Genomic DNA, 26,853 nt, shown 5'->3' with positions numbered 1-26,853 from the left:
TTTAGCTTAGGTGAATCATGAGCGAGGAACTCCCTCCGGTGGCCAAAATAGATAAGGTGTCCTAAAAATTGTTAGCTCCAAATAGGAGCCAAAAAACACCTCATAGTATAGTAGGTAAAATCAAGAACATTTATTCCAAAATTAGTAGTAGTAAAACAGGGCAGAAACACTTAATCAGTGAATAATAAAAATATATAGTGTGACTGACCAAAAGTAATATGGCCGCCGGGCCTCCTCGTGGCTCCGGGCGGCTACGATGTCACGCTCTGCTGGCTCCTCCTAAGGCCTTTTGTGCTCCAGCACATCATCAGAGGGGAGGCTTCCGGATCTTATGTCATATTTATTAGCGCCGCACTTTATATTTTCTATAGCTTGTTAGACATGCTGAGGGAGAGGGGTCAGTGTGACTGTGTCCGAAACTGACAGGTGCTCTCTCCAGATAAGGTTTACCTAACCAAGCTGACCAATCACCGCACAGACTGCAGACATAACATCCAACAAATCACCAGTGCTCCCAAAATTCAATTCCACTCTCATCTCCTGAGTGATAGCCAAGTCCACTTATTAAATATTTGCAGGCAGTGTGGGCTTATGGGGCAGCTCAACTGCTTTGGGCCCAACTACAGTGACTGGATCCAGGGCAGCTTCCCCTTTTGCCCTGCGTAAGACAGCTTGCTACCCACCAGCTACACAGTAAACTGGAGTATGGGCTACTGTGTAGAGGTACAAGTGTCCCCCCAATGGACTGGGCTGAAGTACACATTTTTGGATGCCTAATCTCCTAAATGTGCACTGTTTAGGAGATATGTACTTTAGCAGCACCGGTGAGTGGTGTGCCGCAGCTGAAGCTCCCCCGCACATGCATGGAAGTGACGTCATCGCAGCATGGGCCAGTAAAACGGCCGCAGCCCACAAACCTGGAAGCAAGACCAGGTGAAGAAGTAAGCCCCGGGGAGCCGAGACAGTGCCCCGCTGAAGGGCTTCATTTTCAGGTAAGTCTATCATAATGTGCTAGTATGTATCAAGATGCTCTTAAGGGATAAGTTCACCTTTTAACAAAAAAATAATAAATGCACATTTTTTTGCAGGGAAAAAAATGTGCATTTATTATTTTTTGTTTCTGGAGCCTGTAAAGCATTGCACAGTGATCAGCAGAGTTTTTTTTAAATTGGAACAGCTGTCACAATGGGAAGCGGGGTTTGCGGGGACGGTCCCACAGTAGCATGTCACATATTACGAAAGGTGAACTTGTCCTTTAACTTGCAGGGAGAAGATTTTTCTGTTTTATTTTTTGCAGTTCACTACCACTTTAACATGGGTGACATTTATTTTCATAAACAATTTGAATTTCTTTTAAATAAGATACCATTTTCAACATTGTTTTAATCCGTTCTGCATCTCAACACTGCTGATCTTGTGCAGCTCCTTTGCAGTCACGTTCTGTGTATATGCCCTCCATGTATGGCAACAGTGTGCTATAGTTGTGTAAGCTGCATTGAAATGGCCAGTGTCCATTGGAAGCCAGTATGGTGACAACGCAGGAGTACAATTGGGAAGCAGGAACAGATCATTGTCACCTTGCAAGAGGAAGTGCCTAAACAAGCACATTTATGGCAGGGTAGTTGAGTGTTATTTTATTGAAAGCTGCAGATTTAAAAATATTGAAAATAAATTTTGAAATGACATTAACATGTTAACAGACAAATGAGTTTCCAACATTTACTGTAATGTTACATATACTTTAATCACTTTTTAAAGGCAAAACAAGATCACACAAATCGAATCTGACATTCAACTTTTTTAGATTCCATGTATATTTTATTGCCTTCTGCTTTGCAGGTCAGATTACTTTTGGTAAAAGATATATTTAATATGTTTTCCTTTTGCATTGACAAGTTTCTTTACATATATTCTTCACTCTGAGCTCCTCTTCCATGCTTTCTTCTGAATCATCACACATATCCTCTAATTCTTCACACTCATCATAATCATCCGCATATGGGCAGTAATTGGCTGAAATCATTAAAGCACAGTTTTATTTCTGGTGTACACCTAAAGCAGAACTAAACTCTCTCAATCAACATTAACTATTTTTTTTCCTTATGCAGCTAACATTAGTAATAGATAGGTATCATGCAAATTTCCTTTTTTTTTTACATTTCTTCAGTTGCTTCCTGGTTAGACATGTGTGGTGCATTTCATAATGAATTGATTTTCATCTGACAATTAGATTTTTGGAGATTCGGATGTATACGAATCTCTGAATGGACATAGTGACAAATGTAAACAAACCCAAAAAAATGTTATAATAAAATTAAAGAGGAACTTAATTCATCTTTATTGTGGCTCTGCCCTTCTCTGATGCTGCCATTATGGAGTGTACACATGTGGGTGCAGTGTGGTGTGGCATGGATACCAAGAAGCGATGTACTATAGAACTTGCAAAACAGTAGGGAGCACACCTAACTGGCGAACTATAAAACAAAGAATAATAGCGAGCCCTACCTAAAATAACAATAGCTGCTAGAACACCGAAAAGGCAACCATAAACCTCCCAATGTGGATATCAGTAAAAATAGGTGCAGCGCTTATAACATAATATTATACATAATGACTATATCAAGAAAATAAATATATATAGAATAAATATAAAGTGTAGAATGAACATCACCACGTGGTGATGGTAATGGTGGTAAATAGTCCAAAATATTTGAACTTGAGGATCTCGTCAGATCACAAACAACGTGTTTGGATTTCCTATCCAGGAGTAGCAGATGATGTGTCTGAATAAGTGAAATGCGCACTCACGAGAAGCGCGCTTATAACACACATTTGAGATTAATCCTGTCTCATCAGGTATAATGAGGTCATCTGACAGTCACCGGAAAGATGTATCACGCTATGTGGAATCCTTTGTTGGGCTCTCTCTGTGAGTGCCATCATTCACAGAGCCTACTATAGACGTGACTCGACGCTGTGATACCTGTCAGGGGACCCAGAGAGTCTATTATAGAGGTGACCCGACGCTGTGATACCTGTCCAAGGACCCAGTGGTGAATAGGAACCTGGCCTGATCTGTGAGCAGATGACCTGATTATACCTGATGAGACAGGATTAATCTCAAATGAGAAATTGGACCACATCACCCCAGGCTAAGGAATAAACAATAATTAATCAACTCAAGACAAAAGGCGCCACACAATTATCTGCACTGCAATAATCAAATCTCATTTTGGACTATTTACCACCATTACCATCACCACGTGGTGATGTTCACTCTGCACTTTATATTTATTCTATATATATTTATTTTCTTGATGTAGTCATTTTGTATAATATTATGTTATAAGCGCTGCACCTATTTTAACTGGGGAACTGATTAACAGTTAAAGAGGAGAGTCAGCAGTGAATAGGACCAAGCTGGAGACAGCACCTGTCAAGGATAGCGGAGTGTGACCTGGCCATTCCAACTGAAAGAGAGCTTGCTCCAATGTAGACGTAGACCTGAAGACTTAAAAAGAATCTAGGTGACCTAAGATGTCCTCCAGGGTGACCTGAATGCAGCATAGCAACCAGAACACTGCCCTAGGGGACCAAGAGAGTTCCTCTTCCAGCTGCACCGCCATTCCGGATGAGTGCCACCTGCAGTACATGTACAGAAGAATTCCCATGCATGTGCAAAGACAGCAAAGAGGTTTGGGACCCCATCATACCCCATCTTTGCAGATGGTTGGGTAAAACCCGCTCATGCGCAAGTGTGCAACGGGGCTCACTCAGGTCCCCCAAAAGTCATTCTCGCCTAGACGAAAAATGCGTAAGTGCTGCTTTGCATCACAAATAGCTGTCCTAAATAAAAATAAATACATACATTGATATTCAATTATGAGAAAGAGATGGATGAGGAGACAGGGCAATCTGAATTTACACAAGTGTGAAGATCTACCTTAATTATCTCCACCTTCCTTCTTAATGATATGGTGGTATTTCTTAATGAATTTGTTACAGTTATTGTGACATAAAATAGAAGTGTCCCTAATAAGAACTATCTGGATTTTCTGCACGTATTGGTAATAGCAATAAGAACTGTATTACAGTCTTTATGAATTTGGCGCAGGACTTTCTTAGATATCCAGAATGCTAGAAATGTGTTGGAAATGTTATCCTGAATTATCTTTAGAAAAGAAAAATTACTTACTACATAAACCTTCATCTGTACAGTCACCTGAACAGTTGGCACATCGTTGTCCTGGTGTATAAGGAACATTAATACGTTTCCCTTCATTTCCTCTGTAATAAAGGAAAAAAAGGGACTTTACTTTGGATTCATTACAAAAATCCACACCTAAACACACATATTAAGAGAAATTGGACCACATCACCCCAGGCTAAGGGCTAAACAATAATTAATCAACTCAAGACAAAAAGTGCCACACAATTATCTGCACTGCCATAATCAAATCTCATCATTTCTTCATTGGTCCTGGTCTGTGAAGGTTCTCATTTATCTAGGTCATGGTATACGGTGTCTAATAATAAATTGTCTCATTCAAATGGACTTGCCCTGTAATGTTGAAGGTGTTGCAATGGTGAAAGCATATTGCAGCTTGTCCAAGTAGCTTGTGCAGCTCTGAATGTAACATTCCCCATTTATAGGCACACATGCAACACAGTCTCCTTATCTAAAGCTAAAACCTTTTGTCCTTATCATACAGTACAGGACACAGGAATCAATTCCTAGACGTTTCCTGGACACTAACAAAAGCGTTTGTTTGGTCTGCCCCTAGTATATCCATATAACTCCTCCAACTCCACGAGGCTTCAGTTGTTTTTGCTAGTGTGCTTGGGTGATGGGCCACTTCTCCTCTTGGAGCAGAATTTTTTTACTATTTTTCACCAGATTTCTTTTACCATACTTCGACGGACACTTCTATCAAATTATAACTGCATATACCTTGATGGCTCGGTTACCCTTGAGTATACCTTGAAAAACCGTACCCAGAACTCTCAATAAATAATTTTTACTGTATGTGTCCTATGAAGGAGATTGCCCTTTACGTCCTTTACGAAAGGTAACAGGAAATGAAATCTCCCCAGAGTTAAAGGAATTTCCATTTTAAACAGTTGTGACCAGAGCATTTGAACACATTGGAAGATTTCCCCTTACCTCTTGTTCTGGGGACAATTTAAAGTTTTGGATTTCCCTTTTAATTTCTGTCTCATTGACAATGGTCATTAGGACAAAGAGAGAGGTAAATCTCCCCAGCGGGAACACAGAAAGCAAATTGGATCCAACTCTTTTCTATTCTGTCCAAAATGTTTTTAAAAAGTTTTGCCTCTCCATATACTTTAACCCAATTACTGTGAAATGAGTCTTGGCTGAACTTAGTAAACTTTCTAGAAAATTCTAGAACAGGGTGGTTTGACAAACTTTCATGCCTCACTTTGTTTTTGGATAGCCAGCATATTTTTTGACAAAATTTATGATTCTCAGGTTAAGGGATTGTGTTACCCATTTTACTATAAATACTGGGGTATGCACCTGTCACTCATTAGACCTGAAGAAGATGCTTTGAAAATCTGCAAAATAATGTTAATATTATAGAATAAGTTCAGTTACTGTAAATGTGACTATCTGCTACTAGATATTGGAAAAGACGGACTAAGCTGCACGAAAACTTTGACAATAAAATGTTGTTGCTTTGATTTATCCCCACTGCAGGACCCGTGAGTGCCTGTATACCTGTTTTGGATTTACTACTAGACTAAACATTAAATAACATGTTCCCTCCCTCTCTTCCCACCTATCCTCCTACCCTATGTAAAAAAAGATCTGTATATTCACTTTACTTTTAAGTTTGGTCTGGTCATGTGATCTGGCTTCACTGTGTCATTGAGCACTAGTGATGTCCTCAATGTTCGAGCTGAACATATGTTCGACTTGAACATTGGCCATTCATGTGTTCGGCGAACACTCAAATGGTAAGGGTGTTTGGCAGGCTGTTTTCCCAGCATGCCGCAAAATGCACTGTGCTCTGAAAGTGCATTGTGATTGGCCAAAGCAATGCACCTGACCACAGGTCAGGTGCAATGCTATAGCCAATCACTGCACAATTGGGCAGGGCTAGCGGTGAAATCATCTCTAGCTCTGCTCAATTGTTAACATCTGACTCACAAATGTCAGATAGCAGCGAGTGCTCAGCAGGTGTGGATGGGTCGGTGGGTGTCAGGTTTTCTTATAAATTTCGGCGAGTCAGCATTATCGTGACAATGCTGGACGCTGTGATTGACGATGGATTACAACGATGGAACCTTTTTTTTTTAAATAGAGGACTTGTCAAAAACTGTTGTAGAGGTACTATGTACCCCAAACTAATTTCCAAAGGGAGGGGATCTGGGGGGCTTCCAGATTCCAATAAATCACCCCCCCCCCGCAGACCCCAACAACCACAGCCCATGGTTGTGTGGAAGAGGCCCTTGTCCCCATCAACATGGGGACAAGGTGCTTTGGGGGGAGCCCCCCTACCCCAAAGCACCCCCAATGTTGAGGGCATGTGGCCTGGTACGGTTCAGGAGGGGAGCACTCACCTTTCCCTTCCCTTTCATAGCCTGCTAGGCCTGTACTCGATTCAAGAGTCTGCTAGGAATTTTAGGGGGGACACCACACTTTTTTTCCCCCATTTATTGGGGGTGGGGTGTGTGGAAAATATTGGGGGTGGGGTTCCCCTAACAGTCATACCAGGCCTAAAGGGCCTGGTATGGCTTTTAGGAGGAACCCTACACTTTTTTCCACCCATTTTGGGGAGGTGGGGTTCCCCTTAAAAGTCCTACCATACATAAAGGGTCTGGTATTGATTGGGGGAAGACCCCACGCTGTGTGACACAGAAAACAAGCAATCATACAGAATACAGTGTAAAGGAGTGCATACTGGTTGAATGGGAATTATTGTACAAATACATGGAAAAATGATGAAACAAGAGAGCTCCATAACTTTGTAGACATCTAACCATCACACCTATATGAGCTTGCTTGACATCCCATTCCTAAACATTGGCATTAATATGAACTTGGCCTTTACTCTTTTGGAAAGGCATACCACGAGAGCCTGGAGACTGTCTGTGGAAATATTTGCCCATTAAGCCAAAAGAATATTTGTAAGGTCAAATACTAATGTGGATCAAGAGATATGCTTCACAACTGGTGCTCCAGTTCATCCCTATGGCGTTCAATAGGGTTGAGGTCAGGTTCTGTGTAGGCAACTCAAGTTCCTTCATGCCAAGTATGTTATTCAATGTCTTTTTGGAGCTGGCTTTGTGCACAGTGGCATTGTCATGCTGTAACAGAAATAGGCCCTCCCCAAACTGGTGCCACAGGTTCGAAAACAAACAATAGTCTTAATTGTCTTTGTAATCTGTATCTATCTATCTATCTATCTATCTATCTATCATAACTAGAGTATATATAATGTATATCAAGATATTGGGGCTCATGTAAAGAGAGTCTGGGTGCACTTTATTTTACAATAGTTGTTGATCTGCTTCTCCCTTTAAACGTCTGGTGACAGGTTAAAAAACAAACAAACCTGAGACCTGTTGGTATAAAATATTTTGTTAGCATCATTCAGGTAAAGTCAAAATTAGTTGCACTTACGCAGGGCAATAATGGCACACGTAGACATAGCTTAAAGAACTCTGTGGGCAAAAATGTAAAGCACAGCCTAATTGCCAAGATTTGTGCCAGACAAACTGCAATAGATAGAAAAAAAAACATATCATTATCAAAATAAATAGATTACTATCACTCTTAACCTAAAGAGTCAATGGACACTTGTCAGTTTAAAGTCAGATGTTTCTTACATTTGTCAGGGACTCATGGCAGTGAGATGTCTAGGCCTACGTTTCCAGAACCTTCTGAATTATGTGGTGGTCCCATTTACTCTTTTTGTTGAACTCTTTATAAAAATCTTAATTGTTAATTTATAAACATTTTAATGGCGACCCACTAATATTAAAGCAATACTGAAGACAATGGTTTACGTTGTCCTAGAGGTAAGCTTATAAAAAGTTAGTAGGTGCCTTTTAAATGGCCTGAACTTGCGCCGTTTAATAGATAATGACATAGGTTCCAGTTGATGACATCACATGTGCAGTACTCTCTGCATTCACGGAACACTGAGAGTGATCTGAATGCAGAGAGTATCTTGCCAGTGCCATAATGGTGAATAGAGTGATACCATCACCGCCCTGCCATTCAAACGGCTGAGAGTACGTACCTGGAGGCACAACCAGGCAAAGATGAAAGTGCCAGGAGCTATGACAGCTCAGCACTGAAGGGTTCCGTTTGAAAGGTAAGTATGCTAGTATGCAGTGCATACTAGCAAATTATGGCATTAACCTGCAGGAGGCCCATCTTATTTTTTTTCTTTTTGTAGAGTTTTTTCAATACATTCTGAACCCCTAAACTGAAACAAGCATGTAGATCAGGAAAATCAGTCAAAGTTGGAACTCTTTATTTTCCTATATAGCACTAGAACCTATGAGAGAATATTCTTACTGGAGTCCCCAACAGAGTTAAAAAGTTAGCAAGTGGAAACAAAGTCTTCTACTCCAGAAAACCAAAGGCTACCATTTCTGTATCTAAGCCAGAATAGCCGCAGTAAAAATTGTATTTCACAATTTTTAAGTTTTAGGTTTTTCTTTCACACATATTCTGTTTGAAACAGCATGTCTGCACACCATATAATCCATCATTTGAGTATTCTTTATTGATCCAAAACAAACAAACTAGGAAAGACCCACCTAGGACCCCACAAATTGATGCATTATTCCTGCCTCCAGGGCTTAAAGTGGTTGCAAAGCTTCAGGTTTTTCATTTTTAATCAAATTAACAAACATGTTATACTTACCTGCTCTGTGCAATGGGTTTGCAGAGCAGCCCCAATCCTCCACTTCCCTCCTGCTGGTGCTCCTGTCTCCTCCCCCTGCCAAGTGCCCCCAGAGCAAGTTGCTTGCTCTGGGGCACTTGTGCGTGCTTGCTGTTGAACCAGCCAGTGTGTCTTTGCCCCCACCACCCGATCCGTCCTCACTGGTTGTGATTGACAACAGCAAGCAATGGCTCCAGCTGCTGTGTCTCAGCCAATGAGGAGAGAAAGCCGAGCTTTGGATAGCAATCAGGCTTAAGTAAGTATTAGGGGTGCAGGGGAGCTGCACACTGAAAGTTTTTTTAACTTCATGCATGGAATCAACCACTTTAATTGTACACATAGAGGAAAAGGAAGGCATAGAAATCTATATGCAAGTGGGGCCAGTACCCTTTTTACTGAGGTCCCCCCCTCTGCATGATGCTAGTAGGTGGAGTATGTGCCCCATTATAAACTGGCGTAGGTGGAGTCTTGGTCAGAAGGAGGATGGGAACAGACTACCCTAATATATGCTATGGCTGGAATTTTTGAGAGAGATGTAGATGTAGAGATGAAGAACTTGCTGTGCAGAGTTTTTAATTTGTCTTTTTATAGTAAAATTGTTGAAAGGCTACTCATGTGGACATTCCTTTATTTGTAAAGCTGGGCCTCAGGCCAGAATAATGTGAGTACAGCAATGCAGATTTTCTCCCCTTGCAGGTATGTGCATATCATATTCCAAGAAGGAGAAGGAAGGTGCCCTTTATCAGCTTGGTGGGAACTGGCGGCAAATTAGGGCTCCTTACACTTGGTGTAGTTGGCAGAATAGGGTATGTCATTGCCTGGAGTAGACGTCGGTCTTGCTGTTTGGCGCAGTAATGGAAGGCAGAACTAAAGAAGGAGTGGTTCATGTTCAGCTTCGGAGGGGTTTTTCCCTGTGCAAGTATGAGATGAGTGAGACCCTGTTGCCAGAGTGCCCAGACTGTGGACGGTCAGTGATATTCTAGTGATGTAGGATCCTGTTTCGGAGGAGGACTCAAGGGACCCTGTGGGTCCGAAGCCAGAGGATACAGTGGAAACAAAGTCCTCTAATGTGGAGATGTTGTTATGGGTGGAGCCACTGGCAGAGACCACAGTTGGAGTCAGGAAATGCCTCAGAGGCATTACGGGGATCTCTCAGGCCAGAAGGGCGAAGAGAGCATTTTATACCATAGGGTTCCCAACTTACTGGTGGGCATGTGGCCCTAGCAATGATGGAGGAGAAGCACAAGGGTATTGAGGGACCAGGAAAGCTGTAGCAGAACTGTACAGGCTGGGTTTTCCATATGTGCCCGAGGCCCTGACTTGGTGCTGTCCTGACCTGGAGGGAACTATCTGTTATTATTTGCACAAACAGCACCATGACACTGGAGAGTGGAATGACTACGTTGACCCATGTTATTAATTGTAAATATTGATATTTATTGCTAAGGTGCAAACTGATACAATACATCAAACAATTGCAGCTCACACCATTAAGTGGTTTCACTCCACCCCTAATGATGCAGCGCAACCTATACCATACAACACAACAAATGAACTAGCTTGCAGGTCCAAATCAAACAGTCCAGAGCCAAAAATCATTAAATGTGCTTCCATCCACCAGTAAAATCCACGTGCACCATTATCTTCGACTTATAAATCACTAGTTTCTGGCATGCAATCACCTCCCCTGAACAGCATATGCTCACCTCCAGTATTGACCCTGATTGCAAATCAGGGGTCAAATGCGCTTTTGCCTCCTCATGGGTCACAACCTAGATGGCTTCAGGGTCGGTTTCTTGACTCCTTCACTCTCCTCTGAAACTAACATTCACTCATGCAAAAACTTTAGGGACTAATAGAGCTCTGCGTACATTTAAAACATTTAATGGCACACACAGTGCTATGTACAGTGCATAACAGAATGTAGGCAGCTCCCTGATCACCACAGACTCTGTCAACCTTGAGATGACCACTATATGATGTCAATGACGTCTACCCGTATATGTGTTACACCTGATCAACAGGCTTCCTCTTTAGGACCGGAGCAGACAAGCAGGATGCTCCTAAATACCCTTCCTGCCATCACAGTAGCAACTGAAGTGATCGGTACGGGACTGGGAGTGACGTCACATGAGACCCACACAGAGCACAAGTGTCCCCACAACGGCCTGTCTCACTCGATCTTGTCCCAAGAAAGACATGTAGAAGCTTCCTGCCACTACAAGACACCAATTGCAATAATATAAAAAGATGCCCAAAAAAGATGAAATATAATTCGGATTAAAATGGCAAGTCTCCAGCAGCATCACATGTAGTTTAGGAGTAATTTTCCCACAAAACCGTTAAAAAACTGAAATGTTGTCACAGACAACAATAAAAATTCTTAACACACCACCCTACCCAAAGCTTGAAAAACAATTTTGAGAAGAGTTAGGTTTTATCTGTTAAACACTTCTGCCGATGTATTGTTATTGCATTTAGTACTGAGAGAGCTCATTTGTCAAGACTGGGCTGGAAATCTCATCTGGCTACATGTATTGTTTTTCCCAGGAGTGGATATTTTATAGTTACATTGGTCCAACTTGGACTAATGTAACTATGCATATACCATGCTGATGCCTCTTGAAGCTGGGAATCACTGCAGAAGACAGCATTACTCTAGTACTCTCCACTTGCTTCTGGGTCCCACGATGTGTGGCTGGCCTGATGCTTTATGAACACAGGAGATGGGCCGCTCAACACTGGTGCCTTTTAGGGAATACTGTGCCCCCAAGCTTTGATGCCCAACTCTCCACCTTGTCCAATCAGAAAACTCTTTTCTTTCATTCAGAAAATGCAAAGCATGAACTGAATGGCACATGTGCTGAGCAGCCATCCTACTGTGTTCCACTTGCTTCTGGGTCCCGTGCTGAGCGGCTGGCCTGATGCATTCTGAACACAGGAGATTGGCCACTCAGCACTAGTGTCTTTTAAAGAATGTGGTGCCCCTTGTGCTTTTTTGTCCCACTCTCCACCTCATCCAATCAGAAAACGCTTTGCATTCATTCAAAAAATGCAAAACATTCTCTGAATGGCGCATGTGCTGAGTGGAAAAACCTACTGTGTTCACAGTGTATCAGGCCAGCTGCTTGGTGTAGCAGATCACTGGAGTAGCGGTGTCTACTTCAGTAATTTCCAGCATCACGGTCATCCGCTAGGTATGATATAGTATATAGTTACATTGGTCCAAGCTGGGCTAATATAATTATGTCAAAATATCCATATGTGGAATTCCTTTTTAATCATTGGATGTCTTTTCTCAATGAAATCTGAAGTATTGCAGTGCTAGTGTTTACCTATTGCTCAATAAACTAAATTATTGAATATCTGCTCAATAAACCAAGGAAAGGTTTACTTGAACAATCAAACCATGTGCAGATTAAATAAAAAAGCAGGGATTTGCTTTTTTAGATTAGCCTAATTATTTCAGATTTTTCTCCACCTTACACAGCATTGTAAGTCCTTATCCACTCATTCTCCTGGGATTTTTACTGCTGCTTACCTCCTGGGGAGATTTCCTTGCACTTCCTGTTCTAGAAACACATCTTCTAGCACAAAGGTTAAAGTCCAACTGCTCATTGTTCCCTGAGAGCCAGCCCTCCTAAGTCATTGCTTCACAATGTTCAGGACACATCCACCCATAGTGTGGAAGATGTTGGCAATGCATCACACCTATTTGAACCAACAGTTGGAAGTGGGATATAAACTTCAAATATGTTGACCTACTTTTTTTTTGGATACTGATTGAATTCCTGAAAAGTGATTAAACATTATACTGTAAAGTGATTGCAATGAAAATTCTGAGTTGTAAGGGCAGGTTAAAGATGGGTCAATGATTTCATAAAGTGGTTCAGAAATCCAGCTAACAGTTTGGAGTAAGCAATTTGGAAGATGTTCAGAAGTGTGTTCATACACAAAATGAAGTGAAATAACTTGTGGAAGACACTATATATACCTGGGTGTAATGGCCAACAACCTTTCCATCTGCTGTTGCTCCTTTTCCATATTCAAAGTCATTCTTTTCATCCCACCAGCCTAGCAAAACTCTAAACCAGCTGATCAGTCTGCTAGAAAAGTATAGGTTCTCTCCGCATCCCCAAGCTGAAAGAAAAAGTAAAAACATGGATATAAATTAATTCAGGCATCTTTTGTTTGTTACATTAGTATCCACCACACCCCAGAAGCTTAGGGATAACACACATCTGTCATTCTCAGATCATTTCTACATTGCCCCCAGCAGCCTTCTTTTAGCAGGTATTCAGGTGCATGTGTCTGAATGCTTGCTTTATTATATGTAGTAATGAGCTGATTTCAGGAAATCCAGCCAACTGAAGGTATCATGGTGCAGACCAGCCTTTCTCAACCTTTTTACCATGGAGGAACCCTTGAAAAAACTTTCTTGTTCTTTCTTCCTGCTAGTAGTTAATATCTCTACAGCTCACAGTACAGTAGTGCCATTGTCAGAGTGAAGCATGCTCCTTACACTTGTGGTCATTGGAAAGAATCCCTCTTATAGATAGCTAAAAAAGATCAGTGCTGTCAATGGTTAGATATCTAAGAGGCATAAGTTGCTAATTGCTGAAGGAACCCCTAGCAAGATCTGGAGGAACCTTAGGGTTCCATAAAACACTGGTTGAGAAAGGCTGGTGTAGATTATAAAGGGATTTGTTCTGCTGGTAGGACAATTGTAATCTGGAGTAAAGTGAGCTAATACAGGGGTCCATTAAACCCCTTATTACATGTATCAGAAGCCAAAACCCTTCCCTAAAATCCCCAATTCCTTCTGCAACAAAACCAAACAGGATTTAATTAGATTCTGCACATCATTGGACTTTCAAGGGGTCCAAAAGATTTGAGCAATTCCCAGTGTGGATCATTTCTCCTTGCAAAGCCAATCAGCAATTCATAATGAACATCTACTGATGGCAAATCAACCCTACATGCTGAAAATTTGGGGTTGGCCAAACTCATCACTAAATAAAATATCCTATTATTATTAAATCAAGTGGGTGCTTTCAGTTGTATAACATACTTGACAAAATTTAGCAAAAAAAGACATGTTTAGACAATTGTACTGTTCCAACCTCATGTCAGCTGTTTGTGGAAGGACATTTTCTGTTTCTGTATGACTGTACCCTTATACACAAAGCCAGCTAAAAAAAGACATGGTCTGATAAGTCTGATGATGAGGAACTCAAGTGGTCCAGGCAGAGCTCTGACCTCAGCCCTGCTGAAGTCCTTTGGGATGAACTGGAAGTCTAGTATCCTCAAGTAAATATCCCTACTTTGTACATAAGGATGCAGAGGGACTGCCCACAAGCCAGAAAGAAGAGGAGAGATATGGATAAAATAAGGAAGTAGGGAGAACATTTCTTTTTACTGGAGTTCAGCTATAAAAAAGAACAGTGAAGGCAGGTATAGCTTGCTAAAAATTGGCCAGTGTCCAACAGTTTGATGACATAGTTTGTGAAATTTTTGTATTGCAACACTGTACTGCATTGTCTAAAAAAGTTGGGAGTGAGAGGAAACCAATGCAGGAACAAGCAAACTCCTTGTGTATACTATCCTAACTGGGAGTTGAACTTGGGACTCCAGTGCTGCAAGACAGCTGTGCTGATCACTAACCCACTATGCTGCAGTGACTGCTGGGAGCCCACCCTTTTATAGCGAGGGGGGAGGGTGATCTGTCCATTCCTTAAGCTGTCTGGCTATATGAGACTTATCTGACTAGAGACAAAGTCTATAGAGTGCATTATGGGTATGGGTGTATATTTAAATCAGTTCTGAATTTTTCAGAACCGTGAAACTGAGAGTTTCACTTCAAACCCAAGGTGACTGTAAATCCCGACTTCGTCCCTTATGGTTACTTACAAGCAGTTGTCCGTAAATCTTGTTTGCTATGGCCAGTAGGGCATGCTTCAGCCCAGTTCTTTGCATTCTTTGCTGCAGCATCATTCCATTTCTTAAAAAACAAGGACAAATACAAAAGCTTAATTTATGATCTTCTGCTTCCAACCTTGAAGTGCAGCCCTGAACATTTATATAGTCACAGACTCCTTGTCTTTTTACAACACAGGTTACATTATTGTTAGCATGATGTTTATACAGACACAGATGCAACAGCCATTCTCATATTTTATACTGTGATTGGTAGTTCTACCTATGTGATAGTGTTCTTGTATAATTTAATGTAATGTTCATTATTTTTATTGTTAGCATAATAAACTTTTGAGACTACATTACCACTTCATGTCTGGACACTTTCACCTCCTTCCTGTCCAGGCCAATTTTCAGCTTTCAGCGCTCTCACAATTTTTGAGGGAAATTATGAAAGTAAATAATTTTTTTTTCCACAAAGTTGTCATTTTAACAAGTTCTATCTCTCACACGGCATAGGTATACTTGCAATTACACCCCAAAACACATTCTGCTACTCTTCTTGAGTATGGTGATACCACATGTGTGAAACTTTTTCACAGCCTAGCCACATAGAAGGGCCCCACATCCACTAAGTACCCTTAGGCGTTCTAGGGGCAAAAATTACACATCTAATTTCTTGACTATCACAGTTTTGGAGGTCCTGGAGCACCAGGACAATTGAATTACTCACAAAATGAATCCATTTTGGAAAGAAAACACCCCAAGGTATGTTTTAAGAGGCATGGGGAGTCTTCTGAAGACTTCATTTTTTGCCACACGTTTTTAGAAAATGTGAAAAGAAAATGAAACTGTATTTTTTTAAGCAAAGTAGATATTTCTATTACACAGCATAGGCATACTTAAAATGACATCCCAAAACACATTCTCTAACTCTTTCTGAATATGGAAATACCAAATGTGTGAGACTTTTTCACAGTCTGGCCACATAGGGGGGGGGTCCACATCCAATAAGCACCTTTTGGAGTTCTAGGGGCAAAAATTACTCATTTCATTTCTTTACTACCTATTGCCGTTTTGGAGGTCCTGGAGCATCAGGACAATGGAATTACCCACAAAATGACCCCATTTTGGAAAGCAAACACCCCAAGGTATGTTTAAAGAGGCATGGGGAGTCTGTCAGGGAGAGTTCTCCATTACGCTCATCTGTCATACTCAGAATTTGAAATGCCTCCTTGCTTGTGTATAACCTTTTGGCCATATTTTTGACACTGTGATCAGGACCTACTGGAATGGCAGTGATCAGGATGATGGTGTTGCAGTGAGGGACAGATATCTGGCTGCGGTTGGTTCACACTAGTCACTGCTGGGCAAAGATCAAAGATACCGTGAGCTGGCAGGCAATGTTTTGTGAGTGTGTGTAAACTGTGTGCAAAGGCTGAAAATTACTCACAGTTAGTTGTACTGGATCTCTCTCCTCACAGACGATGGCGGTGAACAGGATCCACTGGTGTGGCAGTGATCAGGGACACTGTATGAACAGGGCCACTGTAAGGTGATCAGGGACACTGATTGGGCCACTGTATGGTGATCAGGTACACTTACTGGGCCACTGTGTTGTGATCAGAGCCACTGGGCCACTGTGTGGCGATCAGGGACACTGTGTGGCGATCAGGGACACTGTGTGGTGACCAGGGACACTGTACGGCGATCAGGGACACTGGCTGGGCCGCTGTGCAGCAATCAGGGACACTGGCTGGGCCGCTGTGTAGTGATCAGGGACACTGCTGGGCCACTGTGTGGCGATCAGGGATACTGGCTGGGCCGCTTTGTGGCAATCAGGGACACTGCAGGGATCAGGGACACTGCTGGGCCACTGTGTGGCAATCAGGCATACTGCAGGGCCACTGCGGCAATCAGGGACACTGACTGGGCCACTGTGTGGTGATCAGGGACACTGGGACACGGTGTGATGATCAGGGACACTGTGTGGTGATTAGGGACACTGTGCGGCGATCAGGGACACTGGCTGGGCCACCGTGCTGCGATCAGGGCCACTGAGCCACTGTGTGGAAATCAGGGATACTGGCTGGGCCGCTGTGTGGCGATCAGGGACACTCCGGCGATCAGGGACACTGCTGGGCCACTGTGTGGCAATGAGGGATACTGCAGGGCCACTGCGGCGATCAGGGACACTGTGTGGCAATCAGGGACACTGGCTGGGCTGCTGTGCGGTGATCAGAGACACTGGCTGGGCCGCTGTACGGCGATCAGAGACAATGGCTGGGCCACTGTACGGTGATCAGGGACACTGGCTGGGCTGCTGTGATCAGAGACACTGGCTGGGCCACTGTGCAGTGATCAGGGCCACTGGGCCACTGTGTGGCAATCAGGGATAGTGGCTGGGCCGCTGTGTGGTGATCAGGGACACTGCTGGGCCACTATGTGGTGATCAGGGATACTACAGGGCCACTGCAGTGATCAGGGATACTGTGTGGCAATCAGGGACACTGATGGGCCACTGCGGCATTCAGGGACACTGCTGGGCCACTGTGTGGTGATCAGGGACACTGCAGAAATCAGGGCCACTGCTGGGCCACTTGCGGCTATCAGGGACACTGTATGGCAATCAGGGCCACTGCTGGGCCACTGTGTGGTAATCAGGGACACTTCTGGGCCACTGCGGCAATCAGGGACACTGCTGGGCCACTGCGGTGATTAGAGACACTGCTGGGCCACTTGTGTGGCAATCAGGGCCACTGTTGGGCCACTGCGGCAATCATGGACACTGCGGCGATCAGGGACACTGCTGGACCACTTGTGCAGCGATCAGGGACACTGTTGGGCCACTGCGGTGATCAGGGACACTGCTGGGCCACTTGTGTGGTGATCAGGGACACTGCTGGGCCACTGCGGTGATCAGGGCCACTGCTGGGCCACTTGTGTGGTGATCAGGGACACTGCTGAGCCACTGCGGCGATCAGGGCCACTGCTGGGCCACTGTGGCAATCAGGGACACTGCGGTGATCAGGAACACTGCTGGGCCACTTGTGTGGTGATCAGGAACACTGCCAGGCCACTATGTGGTGATCAGGGATACTGTGGTAATCAGGGACACTGCGGTGATCAGGGACACTGCTGGGCCACTTGTGTGGCGATCAGGAACACTGCTGGGCCACTATGTGGCAATCAGGGACGCTGTGGCAATCAGGAACACTGCCGGGCCACTTGTGGGGCTAACAGGGCCACTGTGTGGTGATCAAGCAACTGCTGGGCCACTTGTGGGGCAAACACGGCCACCGTGTGGTGATCAAGGAACTGCTGGGCCACTTGTGGGGCGATCAGGTGTCACTGAGGTGGAAGGCAGTTTTTTTTCTTCTCCCTTTTGGCTATTGGCTCCTTTTCTCACAGACAGAACTCCGTGTGAAGAGAAGGAGCCGGAAGCCGAACCATGTGGCTTCTGTTGACAGTTAGACTGTGTCCTTATTGGACACAGCTGATCACATGGTATAGGACTGATTTCATTGGTCCTGTACAATGTGACATGATCCACCGTGTCCGTGGGACATGGCTATCACTGGGCTCGTGCTCTAGGAGCTGCGCACAAGCCTCAGATGCAGGATGCCTTTTTGAAACGGCAACCCGCTCTTGGAGGTGTCCCGTCCAGCCATTTATATACATTGGCTGGACGGGAAGTGGTTAAAAAGTGCAAAAATTTTATTAACAAATCTAAAACAAGAACACCATAATTAAAACAAGCAAACATATGCTTTTCAATTTGGCATAGTATTAAGCGCCTTTCCAAAGGGTTATTGTGGCCCCCCAAAAACTAGTAGTATTTCATAGATAAAGGCTTGAAATCTCTAACTCTACGACTGGGAGTGGCCACAACCCCCAATGTTTGAAATAACGCTTGACATGTGTTGCAGATGTGAGCTTCCTTAGGAGCTTTGGAAAGGATATCTGAATAGTTAAAAAATATGCCATCAATACATTATATGGAGAAATACCCACATTGTATAACATTCTACAACTTCTTTTACTAATATATATTTATTACTGGTGGTATTACTTACAAAATCAATATCTGATAGCAACACAAATAGGCGGAGACAGAGGGACAGTTAGGACCGAGTCCTATATGTGGATGTGAAGGCACATGCTCAGGGCTAAGGGGTTTTACAGTGGCTTTGCTCCCATAAGAAACAATAATTCTATAGTACATCTTCAGAAAACTTCCCCACGATGAACAGAATATTACCTCTCAGGCCTTGATCGGTTAAAAAACATCAAACTGTTCCTACAAAGTCACTGTCACAATTAAAAAAAAAAATGATCATGTGGGGCTCCACCCACCTGGCCGCGGCACTCATTCACAGTGTTCTGTGAATGGGAGAACTACAAGTTCCAACAGCCTTTGCAGCTGTCAGCTTGTAATTCTCAATGAACTACCACATGTACCTCATACAAGGTATGAGAACACAGATGCACTGGCAGATCTGCAGGAGTCCTTCATGGCACCAGTGATCTGCTGATTGCAGGTGTAATGCTTTCCAGGCTCTCATAACCTGCAAAAAAAGTGCATTTATTATTTTTTGTTTGAAGATGAACCTATTCTTTAATATGAAGATGCTGCTGATAAGAGAGGGCACATAAAAGTGTATAGAAGAGCCCATATCAAACTCAACTGCAGATGAGTGGCTAGAGAAAGATCCAAAAAGCACTTTATTCCTGAACATAGACAATGGTCAAATTGTGTGCATATGCAAGTGTGATACAGCAAAAAAAAAAATGTGGGAAGAGCTACAGAAAGTACACAAGATCAAATTTAAAGCGGATCTTCATCCTCAAAAGAAAGTTCCCTTCCCTCCATTCTTACTCTGTTCCACTACACCAAGAAAATGCTTTTTTCTTTGTGTAGTTACATTCTTTTTAAAGGGTCCATTCCCACCCTCCCTGCAGGTCACTCACCTAGGCGAATGTGAGGCTCTTCTTCCTGATAGTAGAGGGCGGAGTTACAGGACACTGTGCAGACAAACAGTGTGCCTGTATTGCATAGTTTGTTCAGCCTGAAACAAGATGTAGGCTGTGCTTGAGCGGGGTGGGGGGTTCAAAAGGCAGACTGTGATTGGGTGGGGGTGTATGCCAGAAGCAGGCTGTGATTAGTCATGGTGGTGTGGTGGCTGAACAAACTGTCAAATACAGGCATACTGTGTGTCTGCACAGTGTCCTGTACCTCTGAATGGTCAGCCAAAAGATGAAAACTGACCATGCTAATGCAGATCAGTTCCTGTGCTTTTTGTGGTCACTTTAGACCAAGGAATAAAGCTGACCTGCAGGATCAATCAGGTACAGATGGAAGAAGTACATGAAAATAATAGACTATGATCTATAAAATACACATATGTGACCAGACACCAAAATTAAAGTATATGTAAACCTTTACCTTGTTAAACAACCTATTCAGTTCAATATAGAATTGCAAGGCAAACATATATACACATATACAGTATATGTACAGTATATAACAGTATAAATACATACATCATTTTTAACCGCCTCCCGCCTGCCATATAATCCAATGACGGGTGCGAGGTGGTTCTCTCGTTCTGGGAGGAGGTCATATGACGCCATCCCATTCTCACCACGCAGCGCGGCAATCGGCGGTGCGCTGTGTCCGGATCACCGATCCATGGAAAGAGTCAAAGATGTCGGCTCGGTCATGTGATCAGCTTTGTCCAATCACAGCTGATCACATGTTAACAGGAAAATGCCGGTTATTGGCATTTCTCTCCTCATGAGCTGTCATGCTGACAGCTCATGTGTAGAGGCGAGCCAGTAATCGGCATTCCTCGGGGGGGACATGTGCACTGATCATCAGAGCACTGATGATCAGTGTGCCCTGATGATCAATGTAGCCCCAGCAGTGCCACCTGTCTGTGTCCATCAGTGCCAGCTCTCAGTGCTCAGCCATGCCACCTGCCAGTGCCCATCAGTGCCACATTTCAGTGCCTACCAGTGCACATCAATGCCACATATCAGTGCCCATCTGAGCTGCCTTTCAGTGTCACCCATCAGTGCCAGTCAGTGCCACCTATCAATGCCAATTAGTGCCACCTATCAGTACTGCCAATCAGTGCCAGTCAGTGCTGCCTATCAGTGCCAGTCAGTGCCACCTATCAGTGTGCATCAGTGCCGCCTATCAGTGCCCATCAGTGCTGCCTATCAGTGCCAGTCAGTGCCGCCTATCAGTGTGCATCAGTGCCGCCTATTAGTGCCCATCAGTGCTGCCAATCAGTGCCACCTAACAGTGCCAGTCAGTGCCGCCTATCAGTGCCATATATCAGTGCTGCCTTTCAGTGCCCATCACTGATGCCTGTTAATGCCCATCAGTGCCACCTATCAGTGTCCATCAGTGCCGCCTATCAGTGCCCATCACTGCAGCCTCATTAGCGCACATCAGTGAGGGAGAAAAATCAACATTTTCAGTGGTTTTTGGTTTGTGTAAAAAAAAATAAAAAACCCAGAGGTGATTAAATACCACCAAAATAAAGATCTATCTGTCACAAAAAAATGATAAACATTTCCTATGGGTACAGTGTTGCATGACCGCTCAATTGTCATTCAAAGTGTGACAGCGCTGAAAGCTGGAAATTGGCCTGGGCAGGAAGGGGGTATAAGTGCCCTGTAGGCAAGTGGTTAAGTATCCAAAGGATATAGGTAGATTGCTACAATAACTTCAGAACTGAAATCACACTATCGGAGGCATCATCCCTGAATCAAAGGTTATATAGTAAACCAAAATAAATGGGACTTTAAGTATGCCTCCAGTAGTAAACATTACAAGTCATTAAAATACATACTGTATATTCTTTTATAACAAAATTTCATATTAAGAGATGTCGTTGGAAACAAACAAACAGCAAGCATTAACATTCCATCATGAGGTCAGTCATAGCAATCAGCCCTTCTATAGAGCTTAACCAGGAGATAAAAAAGGTTGATATGTTGGGCTATGGGTTTCATGGTTTTCTCCACTTCATCAGGACCCTTTTAATATTAAATTTTTATTAATAAAAAAAAATGTATTTTACCAGTTGGTATATTACTATAGGAGGCATACTTAAAGTCCCATTTATTTTTGTTTAAAATTATCAATACAATGTTTCTTTGTTTTTTTGTATAAGTGATCACATAATCTCTGTTCTCAGCTGCATAAGGAGTTTGGAGAGCTGGGGGTAGAGAAACAGTGGTACACTGATCTTCCCAGTTAATGGCTGTGCAAGTCTTGGCCATTGGAGGACAGGCAGGGTGTTTTCCCAGTACAGCCAGAAAACTGACCACATGGGATGAATGTGCTCTCATGCCTAGTGTGGTCAGTTTGAATAGGAAAGCAGGGGGACTGGCAGGAACACCAGGGATTTCACACAAAGGAAGCAATACAAAGAGAACAGAATAGCTTTTAACACAAATACATGGTAGAGCAGACACATATCAGGAATATGAAATGCTGGGATAACATATTCTTTAGTATTTAGGGTAATATACACTTTGATTAAAGTGACAGAAAACTCCTTTTTTTATGCCAATTGTTCTAAAATATCAAGTATACCATGGCTCTTTTTTATTCTCTTACTTGAAACAAAGATGAAACAAAGAAAGAAGGGCAGAAAGATGGGTTCAGCACAAGAAGAAGGAGAGAGATGTAAGCAGTAGGATATATAATTTGAGTAGGGTGGCACTAATGCATAAGGAGATGAATATTTTGGATTGAGGTTTGAGATGTGCGATGAAACTCCCCATTAGTAAATTTGATGTCTACATAGCCACACATAAATACATGTGCAAGCTAAATCTAAAAAATATTTTTAGGGGAATGGGATATGACCAGGGGCGGAATGACCATTTGGAAACTCAGGCACTGCCCGAGGGTCAGTAGGGGGCCCCATGAGATGCCCCTGGTACCTTTTGAGTTTGGGCAAGGACACAGGGACCCCATGATTCCCTATTGCCCGGGGGCCCCATGAGTTGTCAGTCCGCCCCTGGATATGACCTATAGTGAAGGACCTGTGGGGGCTGTGATTAATAGTGGCCTAAAAAATAAATCAACATTTAATCCCCATTTATGAGCTAATCAATGTTTAATCCTCATATGTCAGCTAATCAAAATGTTGATGTGTTTAGAAATCTAGTTTTGAGAGATCTGGAATGAATAATCCCTAAGAAAAGAGTAAATCCTAATATATACAGGATGATATTGAGCAATTGGAAAAGGGAAAGGAAATTGTTGTCTGCCCAGCAGATAAGAGGGGAGGGGAGGGGTGGTTGTTCTGGATAACAACTTCTATCAAGCACAACTCAATGTAATGTTGTCAGATCAGGACACATACTGTATGTTAAATTAGAAAGGGACTCTACAGGTAAATATAAAGAAGAGTAAAAAGGAGTGGCTGAGTATGCTCATAGAACAAGAGTTTTGGCAAAAAGAGGAAAAGAGATAACACCAAGTACGTGCAGAACTCCAACTATATATACATTGTCAAAGATACAGATAAAGAATTTGCAAGATCCCCCAGCATGGCGGATAGTTATTGGTATTGGGTCAATCACAGCTAGGCTGGGCCAATATCTCAATACATTTTTACAGGTGAGTGTAACATAAACTAAAGCCTACCTCAAAGATACAAAAAAATATATTGTAATTACTTAAATAAGTGAATTTAGAAGGCAAGCCAGAAGTTTTTTTTTGTGACAGTGAATGTTTTATCCCTTTACACAAAATAATTCAGCATAATTATGCTTTGTTGGTCCTTAACCACTTCCAGACCGCACACTTTTACCCCCTTCCTGACCAGGGCAATTTTCAGCTTTTAGCGCTATCACACTTTGAACGACAATTGCGCTGTCATGCAACACTGTACCCAAATTAATTTTTTAACATTTTTTTGAGATAGATAAAGCTTTATTTTGGTGGTATTTATTCACCACTGGGATTTGTATTTTTTTTGCTATGTAAATGAAATGTCCAAAAATTTTGAAAAAAAGTGTTTTTTTTATAAAATTTTGCAAATAAATTATATTTCATCATAAATCTTAGCCAAAATTTATTCCGTTATCTTTTTAGTAAAAAAAAAAAAAATCCAAATTAGTTTATAAGCAAAAATTATAATTTTTAAACATTTTTTTTTACATTTTTATTTTATTTTTTTATATTATTATTTTTTATTTTATTATTTTTTTTTACATACTGTCACCCTAGCAGTACAGTGTCACCATGGTAACACTGTACTACTTGTGAGAGGTGATGAAGATTTTTTTTTTTTTTTTACACTGATTGCTTTTACACCCATATAGGATGTAAAAGCAATCATTTCTCTTTCTCTCTGTGTGCATTCTTGCACTCATTGAGAAGAACTGAGTGAGCTGTGATTGGTCACAGCTTGTCACATGGTACAAGGCTTTTGTGAATAGCCTTGTACCATGTGACCTCTGTGATCATTCACAGATTTCACACATAGTAAGCAATGATGTCAGAAGTGACATCTTGCTTACTACTTTGCATGTGATCACTGATTGGCCAATCAGTGATCACATGATCGGGACCTCGTACAGAGGTCCCGTCCGACGATCGGTGTTTCACTGTGTCCGGAGGACACAGCGGGCACCGGATCGCGGTGCTGCGTGCTCCCAGGGAGCGCGCACAAGCAGGGTGCGGGGAGGCCGTTTATAGATGGCCACCCGACCCTGCAGTGCCACCGTCCGGCCGTTTATATACAACGGCCGGTCGGAAAGTGGTTAACTGGGCTTGAAGCAAAAGGGATGATTTTCTCTATATGCAAAAAATCTTTTTAAGGAAAGCTTTGGATTTTTGTTTATCCCACAATTATTTCTGGTACCAGGGGCAATTCATTTCCCAAAGGAGGGGTATTGTGATGGGGGTGAAATTTGTGCCCAGCCTGACAAACCTCTTCATGAGGGAATGGGATGATAAATGTGTATTTAGTATGACAATAGCAAAACTGCTGTTCTGTGGAAGGTTTATTGATAACCTGCTCTTTATTTGGACAGGTTCTGAGAGGTCTTTGCAACATTTTTCAATAGAGTTGAATAACAATAAGCTTGATTACCAGTGGTACAAAGAACAGATTAATTTTCTTGATGTTGATATTTGTAGGCAGGATAATTATTTGCTTACTAAACTGTATTTTAAACCAACAGACCAGAACAGTTATTTGTATCTGTCCAGTGAGCACCACCCTTTAAGGCTTTAAAATATACCCAAGAGCCAGATAATGAGAGTGAGGAGAAACTGCAGTCAGATTTTCTGGCCCAGTCGGATCAAAGAAAGGGTTGTTCAGAAGGGATATAATGGTGAACAGCTAAAGAGAACAACACACAAGGTGTTAAATTTATCAAGGGAGGATTGTTTATAGGATAAGGTCAAAGATCAGGCTAATAACAATCAACAGTGGGGCTTTATCTCTAATTTCAATTCACAATGTAGAGAGGCAGAGGTAATTTTCAGGAGATAATAGCATATCCTACTCATGGATAGAGTTTTGGGAATGGTGTTCCCTGAAAATCCCCCATTCATTTACAGAAGAGCCCTCATTTTGGTTAAAAAGATATTAGACTCTCCTGTGAAACAACAAATGTTTTGGGACAGAATTGTTCTTTTTCCACCTGTCCTAAATGCAAACCGTGTAAACAAGTAAATAATAGACTTGGAGGTCTGACCAATTTTAAATTCTGGCAAAAAATAGGGATTTCAAAATATCTGAATTTATCACATGTAACACAACTCATGTGATATATGCTTTAGAATGCCTGTGTGGGCCGATGTATATTGGACGGACTAAGAGACCACTTAAAATAAGAATTGCTGAGCATGTATATAATATCTCTATAGCTTATAAACAATACAGTGTTTCCCTACACTTTAGACAGTTCCATGGAAATTACCCTTTGGGTTTAAAGTTTCTGTGGGTGAACAGGGTTCTTCCCTCTTGGAGAGGATCCAAACTTGTAAGGGATTTATCAAAAATAGAAACCAAGTGGATATACAGTATATGCTAGATACATTGGCCCCAAAAGGACTGAATATATAAATAAATAACTGTTTTATTAGTGACTATTAATAGATTATAGATGGAACTGAACAGTATAGACAGGGGAATTTAGAATGTATGTTGTTTTGCTGCATTACAATTTTTATATGTTATTTTGTTTTTTTATATGCAATTGTAATATACACTATATTGCCAAAAGTATGGGGACTTTAATGGCATTCCAGTCTTAGTCCGTAGGGTTGAATATTGAGTTGGCCCACCCTTTGCAGCTATAACATCTTCAACTCTTCTGGGAAGGCTGTCCACAAGGTTTAGGAGTGTCTCTATGGGAATGTTTGACCATTCTTCCAGAAGCACATTTGTGAGGTCAGGCACTGATGCTGGACTGGAAGGCCTGGCTCGCATTCTCCACTCTAATTCATCCCAAAGGAGTTCTATCAGGCTGAGGTCAGGACTCTGTGCAGGTTAGTCAAGTTCCTCTACCAAAAACTTGCTCATCCATGTCTTTATGGACCTTGCTTTGTGCACTGGTGCGCAATCATGTTGGAGCAGGAAGGGGTCATCCCCAAAGTGTTCCCACAAAGTTGGGAGCATTAAATTGTTGAAAATGTCTTGGTATGCTGACGCATTAAGAGTTCCCTTCATTGGAACTAAGGGGCCAAGCCCAACCCCTGAGAGAAAACCCCACACCATAATCCCCCCTCCACCAAACTTTACACTTGGCACAATGCAGTCAGGCAAGTACTCTACTCCTGGCAATCGTCAAACCCAGACACGTCCATCAGATTTCCAGACAGAGATGCATGATTAGTCCCTCCAAAGAACTGCTCTAGAGTCCAGTGGTGGCGTGCTTTACGCCACTGCATCTGACGCTTTGCATTGCACTTGGTGATGTAAGGCTTGGATGCAGCTGCTCGGCCATGGAAACCCATTTCATGAAGCTCGCT

General features: G+C 42.5%; 1 protein-coding gene across 1 annotated transcript in view; it reads right to left on the bottom strand.

Moving 5' to 3' along the window:
- Nucleotides 1-1,811: 1,811 nt before the first annotated feature.
- The window catches only part of LOC149455542 (serotriflin-like), a 39,053-nt gene continuing 14,011 nt past the window's right edge, over nucleotides 1,812-26,853 (bottom strand). Inside the window, exons 3-7 of the mRNA XM_089685983.1 lie at nucleotides 14,832-14,922; nucleotides 12,916-13,061; nucleotides 7,649-7,743; nucleotides 4,196-4,287; nucleotides 1,812-2,013 (exon numbers count right to left, since the gene is read on the bottom strand). Coding sequence (XP_089542109.1) covers nucleotides 1,868-2,013; nucleotides 4,196-4,287; nucleotides 7,649-7,743; nucleotides 12,916-13,061; nucleotides 14,832-14,922 — 570 coding nt within the window. The 3' untranslated portion in view covers nucleotides 1,812-1,867. The remainder of the gene's footprint in view (nucleotides 2,014-4,195; nucleotides 4,288-7,648; nucleotides 7,744-12,915; nucleotides 13,062-14,831; nucleotides 14,923-26,853) is intronic.

This window comes from Staurois parvus, unplaced genomic scaffold (assembly GCF_062004578.1).
Source record: "Staurois parvus isolate SC_StPar_1 unplaced genomic scaffold, SC_StPar_1.0 ptg000390l, whole genome shotgun sequence".
Taxonomy (NCBI): domain Eukaryota; kingdom Metazoa; phylum Chordata; class Amphibia; order Anura; family Ranidae; genus Staurois; species Staurois parvus.
This window is presented reverse-complemented; position numbering and strand designations above follow the sequence as displayed.